A 9726-nucleotide genomic window follows, 5' to 3' on the forward strand; every position below is an offset into this window, starting at 1 on the left:
AAAAATATTTAAAACATATATTACATCATTCTGAATCATTCGAGTTTTCAACAATATCAGTTTAATGATTATCATCGCTTGCATCGAACTCTTCTTCACTTTCTTCATCCGTCATATCGTCGAAAAGATCTTCATATTGACGGTTATCCACATCAATTAGAAGGATGTCATCAGTTTGTTGTTAAGATTCTTCCACTTCAGTGATACACACTTCTTCTTGCAAAAGTGATTCTTCTCTAGCAACTATTCGTTCACGAGGTGTAACTTTGATAGCAGCTAATCAAGTTATTCCAAAATCTCTAAACCGAGGGTATCAGTTTGGTAAAGCATGCTTAAAACACGTTTTCACAAAAATTAATGGTAACATGTTTCGTCGTAAAAGCCTTGTAAAGTTACAAGGACTTTACAACAAATTTTCTTCTTCCTCGTAAAATCGACGTAAATTTACATGTAAATTACCACGAAACATTTCCCTTATAACTTTACTACGACTTTACGACGAAATTCAGTTTTGTCGTAAAATCGTAGTAATTTTCTCGTAAATTTACGAGAAAATTACTACGATTTTACGACAAAACTGAATTTCGTCGTAAAGTCGTAGTAAAGTTATAAGGGAAATGTTTCGTGGTAATTTACATGTAAATTACCACGAAACATTTCCCTTATAACTTTACTACGACTTTACGACGAAATTCAGTTTTGTCGTAAAATCGTAGTAATTTTCTCGTAAATTTACGAGGAATATATTTCCTCGTAATTTTTCCTCGTTATAGGCATGTTTTCTTGTAGTGATATGTGTCTATCAATTTTTAAAACATAATAAGTTAACGGTATATTTTTTTTATTGAATAGATTGTTTCACATGTATTTGTATCTTCTTCTATACATATATTATCGGATTATTATTTCATTATTAAAATCGTAACTATATATATAAAGATTAGTAAAATATTGTTTTATTGTCATATTCAAAAATATTGTAACATTTCACAAATTTAGAAGTTTTTAAAAAAATAAACTTTTCGCTTCATAGATTTATATTATCGACTAAATAATTAAATATTTAGTTTTTGTTTAATTTTTAAAATAAACTATATAGTTTAAAATTTGTTTTCATTGGTTTAAGATAGTAAAGATTAATCATTGTTAGATAATATGATTTTTTTTATTTAAATTTTTTTTATATATTTTTAAAAGTTAACATCGATAAATATTTAAATAATTAACATATGGAGTTATAGTATGACAACATTAAATGATATCTATTCAATTTATACTATCTATAAATTTAATTGATCATCTATTGTTTAAATCCAATTATTGATAGCCCAATAAAAATTTCTGTTAGGCCTAAAATTTAAATGATAAGATTAGAGATTAAATGTAACATGACTTTCTACGAATAGATTCATTTTTTTTTAAAAAACACACATGAATCAAAGTTGTGACTTCTGTTTTAATATATAAGATGAATATTTTAATGTTGAGAACCCATCTAAAAGTATATAAATAAGACACTTTGAAAATAAAAAGACACTTTCACTTTTAAATTAAATTTTCAACATTTAAAATTATTTTATGAGTTGTTCATCATGAAATATGGAATTTCCGTCCACAAGTCCACAAATTTGAGAACAAGTCAAATACATTTTTTTAATAATGATCATCACAAATGCAGAAGACTTTTTTTTTGATCAAAAATGCAGAAGACTTTATACAAAAGAAAACAAGGTGATTGGCGTTAAACTAAAAACGAAAAACAAAAGACAAAAGTAGAAACCTCGTGAACTTCGTAAAAACACTTTAACGGCGTTTAACCGAACCCCACGTGACTCCGTTAATGATTTCATTATCGGTGGTGAAATGAGACACCTCCTCCTTCTTAACTCTTATGTGACCTCTCTCCCTGTTGTATTTCTCATTCTCTCCACACTATCTCTCTCTCTAACTTCAAAAAGCGTTTCAGTGGCTTGATCACATTGCACAAACATGTAAGTTCCTGAATTCTTATATATATATACGCATATATATGACTAACATTTATGAATGTTTAGGTATATGTCAAATGTATAAATGCAAAAGCGTGTATATTGCAATGTTTTACATTTTGGTTTTGGCTACTGCTGGAATTGTTCCAATTGCATATGTAAAGCTGCTTTTGGGAAAGATAAACACTTTCAAATTAATTGCAGTGTTAACAGAGCTTATATGATCAAAGAGTTTTGAGGAAATGGGGAAGAAAGGGAGTGGTGGGTGGTTCTCAACGGTGAAGAAGGTCTTTAGATCCTCTCCGAAAGACTCAAAGGTAACCCAAACACACCTCTAATCATCACAATCGTACATATATGGGTCTTTACAGCATCATTACTCTTTGTACCACAAACATATTCGGGGAATTTAGGACTTTGTGGGTTATTTAGAAGTATTGGGATCTAAAATGTAAAATATCAATTAGAGCCATTTACCCCAAAACGAAAGAAGAACTAACAGTAATCAATGTAAATGTCTAACGTTTAAATTAATTTAAGCAATTCTAACAAAAGATAACTTGAAGAATAAGCTATCCTATATGACCGCATAATTATTTCTTAAATTATAAGCAATTTTGGTTTAATGTCTTTTTCTTCTTGAATTAAGCAATATTCATATTATATATAGATATGACTTTAACATTTTCATATGTACGTAATGCACTAAAACCTTTGTTACTTTTATTTATTTTTACTCAGTTTTATTAACCTGAAATATTAAACAAACAAATTAACTCATTTTACATGGCTCTATTAATTTAGAGAGGGACATACAACTCTGTACGTTTTTGTTGCAATATGACCCTTTTTCTCTTTTGTTTTCACTAATTAACGAGTGTCCATAAGATATATGTGTATTTTAGCTTAAAACAGGGGGTAATGATATGATCGTTCATCTTATAAATGTTTCGACAAGTGAGTTAGAAAAATTAAATGCAAAGACCGTAGTTATTGATTAAAAGCCGAAAAGATTGGTCCCCCTGTGAAAGAGATGGGCTAATTAAGGAGGCTCTCCTTATAAAGCACTGAAATATGATTTTCGTGACACCTAAAAATATCTTTTTTTTTCCTTCTCCCAAACTTCATGTGCATTGCTTTGTTCCCTCGCCATCACTCCACCCCATTTAATCCCCCACCTATTGATATACGTATGTTTATGTCAACTTGTATCCATAGATAGGCAAATATCTTCACATTACTATAGCATAGGTCCCTTTTTTTACCACTATCCAAAGTTTAGCCCGATTGTCGTTGTCCTTTTCTATTTATTTTAGATTCCAATTCTAACGGTCTAACCCCTTATTGTTTCTCAAATTTAATTGTTGTATTTTGATGACTGATATTTGCCTCGACAGCTATATTTTTATAGCAATTTCAATCTCACTCCTTTTTTAATTATAAAAATAGACTTTAAAATAAAAGAAATTCTCTTATCACACTCAAATTTTACTCCACAATATAATAAAAATAAAATTATTCTAAAAGAGTTAATATATTTATTTTTTCTTCATAATTCTATTTACTCCTCTATTATGAAATTACGTGAAACAAGATAATACATTGGAGATGTTCATAGAGGGATAAACAGTGAAATTAAATCATCTTTTCTGTCCTAATAACTAAAGACTCTGATTTAGATCTCTTTATATATATATATGTGTGTATTATATAATAGAAGATTTAAAAGAGTCTTAAATATTTTAAATGTATATTTTTATAAGTTTTTAAAAATATTACTCACAAAACTTAAAAGGAAAAAGTTTAATAAAACCTCGAAATTAAAATATTTAAGGTTCAAAATTCTCTTTTCGTCCTAGAGTCAATTAAAATATTGAATTGGTCATGTATATATGCGTCTATAAAAATATTGTTATACATTTATCAATTATGTTTGAATTTGCCATTTGTCAAATTAGTATAGTGATTTATATATCACATAGAAAGTCACCACGTGCACATAACGAAGTAAATGCAGTAGTTCTAGTAACAACGTTGAAGACTTTGGACGTAAAATACAAAATAAATAAAGAAACGGAAATCAAAAGGACGTAATTATATGCCAATTAAACTTGTAAAGATGAATATTTCAAATGATGATGATCATTGTTATGTCACTTTAATTTAAACACATGCAGAGAGAAAACAACATTAGCAACAATACCGCCGTCAGGTGGCAGCAGCAACACGATACGCAAGAAGTAGTGTCTTTTGAAAATTTTCCAGCAGGAAGTTCGCCGGAAATATCCCATGACGTTGAGAGCACAGCTTCTACTCCGGCAACAACCGTTGGAGAGAGAAAGCACGCCTTGGCTGTGGCTATAGCCACTGCAGCTGCTGCTGAAGCCGCCGTTGCTGCAGCACAAGCCGCAGCTAAAGTCGTTCGTCTTGCCGGCTACAACCGCCAGACAGAGGAAGATACAGCCGCAGTGCTCATCCAATCGCACTACAGGGGGTATTTGGTAACTTTCCGATACCTAATTTTGTTTTGCTATAAATAAACAATTTTCAACTCACACGACAAAAATCGAAATACATTTTGTTTTAAATCGTAGTATAATTAAATTCATTTCGTTGATTAACGTAGCTCATTCATTCATCGTAACTTACTAACTTGTAGTTGTAAACTAATCCTAAACCAGCAATATTAAGAAATAAACCGGTTTGTCCAAGGTTATGATTTTCTTTTGGGTTTTCTTCTCTCTATTGTAGGCGAGACGAGCACTTCGTGCCTTAAAAGGGCTAGTTAGGCTACAAGCATTGGTACGTGGCAACCACGTACGAAAACAGGCACAAATGACCATGAAATGCATGCAAGCTCTGGTTCGTGTCCAAGGTCGAGTGAGAGCGAGAAGGCTCCAAGTTGCTCATGACCGGTTTAAGAAACAGTTTCAAGAAGAAGAGAGGCGATCTGGGATGGAAAAACCGAACATAGGTATATATATTGAATTGATTTTGGTACAAAATTAGATATATATATATATATATTTTTTTTTTTTTTTGAAACATATATATATATATATACACTTATGATGGTGAAAAATAAAATTTGTAATTGTGTGGTTTGTAGGGTCTACGAATCTCCAAACCGAACGAGAGAAACCCAAGAAATTGCACGAAGTGAACCGAACCAGCCCGTACCAAACTCCAGGAAAGGTAATGTGGAATAATCTTAGATACTCTAAAATATTTTTTAGAACATATTACTATAATCTATACTATTAAAGCAGGATCCTATTGTCATAATTACCTTAGGGGCATGTTTCCTTCACTAACATTGCATGTTTCATTAAGGGCAATTAAGTAATATTAATAACAAATCTATATTGGGTCATTATTTTTGGTTCCAGCCCAAATCATTTGGACCTATTAAAAAATCAGATTCAATTCTCTTTTTTTTTTTCCTTTGGACCATTGAGTCCAAGTTCAAATAATTTTTTTTCATCTATTCTTAATTATTATTTTTTTCTTTTCTTAATATAATTTAAGCATTCATAAAAATAATTGAATTTTTTTATTGAAAAGTATAAATCTTTATTAAAAGTATATAATTTTTTAATTAAAATATTAACCCCATAATACAATTAATTTATCAGAGTTATACCAACTTAATTCATTAAAAAAATAAAGTTTAATTTTTTTAACATAAATAGTCATTTAAAATGAAATACGATAAATAAAAATAAAATTTTTAAGTCTTTTATAAAATAAAACACAAATATATGAAAATGTGACATTTACTAAATATTTGTCAATTGAAAAAAAAAACAAAAATAAACCCGCGCTTTGAAAGCGCGGGTCAAAATCTAGTTGTAAATTATATTTTGAGTATATTCAGGAAAAAGAGAAGAGTGAAGGAATGATGAAAAGAGAGAGGGCTCTTGCTTATGCATACACCTACCAGGTTGGTCATCTCTCTTTTTCAGTTTGGACAAAATTGAACTTTGGAAGTTAATGTTATACATGAAATCAGAAATATATGTATTATTTGCATACTTATGATTACGGTTTTTCATATTGAAGCGGCAAATGCAACACACATATGACGACGAGACAATTGGATTTTCTGTCAACGGGCTTGATAGAACTCAATGGGGTTGGAACTGGCTTGACCATTGGATGTCTTCCCAACCATACACGGGCCGTCAAACCGGTCCGGGTTCCAGTCCGGGTCCTGGACCGTACAATCCTCCTCCGTATCCGCCTTTCCCCACAGCCGCAGCAACCACGGCTGGTACTACCACACCTGATGATGTATCTGAGAAGACGGTGGAAATGGATGTGACTACTCCGACTAGCCTGAAGGACAGGATAATCGGTCTGACTGATCGAGAATATATAGACTTTGGATCATATAGACCAGCCCATAAGCAACGTAAAAGCCCAAGCCATATACCAAGCTATATGACCCCAACCGCATCAGCAAAGGCTAAAGTTCGAGACCAAGACACGACCGTCAAGATTCAAGGTACTTCTTTTATGCCGTATTGGAACTCCTCGACCAAAAACGGGTCGATTAATGGATCGGGTTGTGATTCGTCAAGTTCTAGTGGAGTAGTAGCAACTGGTTATCCCGGTCCTAGGAGTCCTATCCCGAAAATGGATTTCCGTAAACCGGTTAGTCCTAGTCAAAGTCCTACTGGGGTTGGGAAGAGAGGCTGGAGGCATGATCTCTAGAAGAAGTATCTGATTTTTTGGTTTTTTGAAATAAAAATGTACAAGTCTGTGTTGTTGGTTAATTTTTTTGTTTCAATATATCTTCTTTACATAATTGTATTATATGAAATTAATAAACGAACATGTCTTCTCTTGACTTCCTGAATGATGTAATATCTGCTTGGTCTATTTTAACTAGGGGTGGACGCAAGCCAATTATTTGGTACTATGTTAAAACCCGCGCAATTACTACGCGGGATGAATCATATATAAAAATAATTTTTATATATTATTATTTATTTGTGTTTATTTATGTATTATACATATAATTAAATTAGAGTAATCACATAAATCAAAACAATACATCGTATTTATTTACGATACTCATTTCGTAAATATATCAAAACAATCATTTTATTTATTTAATATAATAATATATTTGAATGACATGGACATCGATATATAATATATTTTAGTATAAATATTTATTATTGAGAATTCATAGTCATATGATAAACACAAAATTTATAATGTGCGATTTTTTCAATGCAAATTTCAAAATTAAAATATTAAGGCTTCAATACTTTTTCAATACAAATTTATAAATTAACATATTTATGTATTAATGTGATTAATGTGATTGTTTAATATCTTTTAATAATATAAAATTAAACAAAAAGAGCTAAGATACAAAAATTGTTATCAAATATTTATTATTCATAGTTATTAATTATCATATATACATTAGTCATATTAGGTAATTCCGTAGCTTTTATTTAAGGAAAATCGAGAATATTCTTTTGTACACTATTTATCAATTTGATAGTAAGTTTAATAAAAAATATGTTAAGATGGACTCGCCTATTTTTTTAAGAATTCTGAATTTCATTCACATGGTAATACGTGGCTACAAAACAATGTTGTAATGTTTCTCAATTAATATATAAGAGATTTTATGTGTATGTGGCGCAGCGTACAAACTGTTGAATGGTCGATCAAGGAACCTTTAGGGTTTTAGAGACCTGTTCTTAGATCGATCAAAGAGTTTTTTGCGATAGCTTCTTTGAAACCAACTTCTTGGTAGATGAATTTAATCAAATCTCACAAGGAATAAGCAAAAAGCTCTACTATTAATTATCGAAGTCTAATTCATAAACAACGACAAAGAATGCTATATATATAAGCTAAATCTAAACACCATACCCTAAGATAAACATGTTTAAGATAAAAGACCTAAAGCCCATATAATTATCATAATTATAAATAAATAATATATAATAGGAAAATCCTAAGTCATAACGTTAGCCAGGTTACTTGTCGGTCAAGCATGATGCTGCTGCATCAGGTCCCACCGAGTTTGAAAGATTCAACCTCGAATCGAAATGAAAATCGCTTCTCCCAAACCTTGAAGAGAACCATCTGACTTACATTCTTGTCCCTCTCTTCTGAACCACCTCCAATCTCATATGTCCCTTTAATCTTCCAGTGCAAAGTAACTGGTGCTTGATCACACATACACTCATCTTGTTCCAGCCAATTAACGTAACTGGTGCTTGATCACACGTACACTCATCTTGTTCCAGCCAATTGACGTAGCTGGTGCCGTGGAGAAATCTTGTTCGCCGTGTGCTGTGGAGATCATGAACACCCACCCAAAACACCAAATGTTCCAACATATTAGCTTGTTGGGATTTATTAGTGGCTACGTCAGAGAATCTGTCAACGACTGCGTCAGGATTTGGTGATGGAAATCAAACAAGATTAAGTAACTTAAACCAAGACAATGACGTCATGTTAGGAAAAGGAAATGTCACTTTTATGGAGATATGAAAGTCGGCAAGATCCTGGAAATATTACTTTCATGGAGTTATGGAAGTTGCAAGTATTTTGGAATATTTCCTAATAGGTTTATGGAAAGGGGTGAATGCCCTAATCCGACTAGGTTAACCTAATAGACTCCTACTATATAAGAGGAGCTCGTGTGTACTCTTTCTCCTTTGTCCAAGAAAAGACCTAGCTTGGTTTGTGAGCTTTGGTTGTGAGAGAAAAGAGAGGTTCTATATTCTTTGTACTTGAGATTATAGTGGATTGCCTCTTGCCAGGCCCTAGTGGACGTAAACCATTCTAGGTGAATCACTGGGTAAACAATTTATTGTGTCAATCTTCTATATTTTCCGCATTCTTCTTCCTATCTCTATTATTCTACAAACTTAACTTTCTTACTAACGTCGTCGAGTTCGTCAAAGAGTGTATCAGAGAGCTTGTGTGTTTGATTCTGGTTCTTGAATCAGACAGTTTCGCCGTTGTGGTTCAACAAAGTTGTATCAGAGCCTTGGTTGGTGTCGTTGTCAATGGCGAAGTCAAGAATTGAGATGGAGCGTTTTGATGGGAAGGGTGACTTCTCATTGTGGAAGAAGAGGATGCTTGCACATATGTCTGTCCTTGGTTTAAAGGACGTGTTAGAAGAGTCTATGTCACCTTCTGCGTCACTGATAAGGAAGGATGAAGACGAAGATGTATTCAGGGAGAGGTTGGTGAAAGAGGAAGCCGAAAGGCTTGAAAGATCAGAGAAGGCGATGAGTCTGATCATTCTCAATGTTGGAGATCATGTGTTAAGGAAGATCGAGTTATGTATGTCAGCTGCTTCTACATGGTCTACACTGGAGAGGTTATATCTTTCGAAGACTCTACCGAATAGAATTCACTTGCAGCACAAATTCTATACCTTCAAGATGGTCGATACTCGGAGTATGGATGAGAATATCGATGACTTCTTGAAGATTGTCTCTCACCTGTCAAGCGTGAATGTAAATGTGCCATAGGAGGTACAAGCGATTCTGCTCCTGAATTTGCTTCCTTCAAGGTTCAACTCTCTCAAGGAGACGCTTAAGTACGGCAAGGATACATTGTCGTTGGAAGAAGTGACAAGTGCAGCAAGGTCTAAAGATCAGGATCTGAAGTCCTCTATGGCTTCACATGATAGTGGTGAAGGATATTATGCTAGAGGAAGGACTGAGAAGAGGGATCCTGTGAGGAAAGAAAA

The 9726-nt window shown here is 32.6% G+C and overlaps 1 protein-coding gene across 1 annotated transcript; it reads left to right on the top strand.

The window, feature by feature from the left end:
• Positions 1-1903: 1903 nt before the first annotated feature.
• On the top strand, positions 1904-6844 carry LOC106307649 (protein IQ-DOMAIN 1-like). The gene is made up of 7 exons (XM_013744662.1): positions 1904-1991; positions 2193-2305; positions 4166-4489; positions 4740-4962; positions 5098-5183; positions 5866-5931; positions 6051-6844. Exons 2-7 carry the CDS (start codon positions 2231-2233, stop codon positions 6702-6704), a joined length of 1428 nt encoding a protein of 475 aa, XP_013600116.1. The 5' UTR covers positions 1904-1991; positions 2193-2230; the 3' UTR covers positions 6705-6844.
• The last annotated feature ends 2882 nt before the right edge of the window (positions 6845-9726 follow it).

Source organism: Brassica oleracea, chromosome C8, assembly GCF_000695525.1.
Source record: "Brassica oleracea var. oleracea cultivar TO1000 chromosome C8, BOL, whole genome shotgun sequence".
Taxonomy (NCBI): domain Eukaryota; kingdom Viridiplantae; phylum Streptophyta; class Magnoliopsida; order Brassicales; family Brassicaceae; genus Brassica; species Brassica oleracea.

Excerpts from the sequence above, each read along its gene's own strand:
- LOC106307649 (XM_013744662.1), top strand. The coding sequence starts at position 2,231 with ATGGGGAAGAAAGGGAGTGGTGGGTGGTTCTCAACGGTGAAGAAGGTC. Across the intron at positions 2,306-4,165 it reads CCTCTCCGAAAGACTCAAAG|AGAGAAAACAACATTAGCAA; the intron begins GTAACCCAAACA and ends AAACACATGCAG. Across the intron at positions 5,932-6,050 it reads CTTATGCATACACCTACCAG|CGGCAAATGCAACACACATA; the intron begins GTTGGTCATCTC and ends TTCATATTGAAG.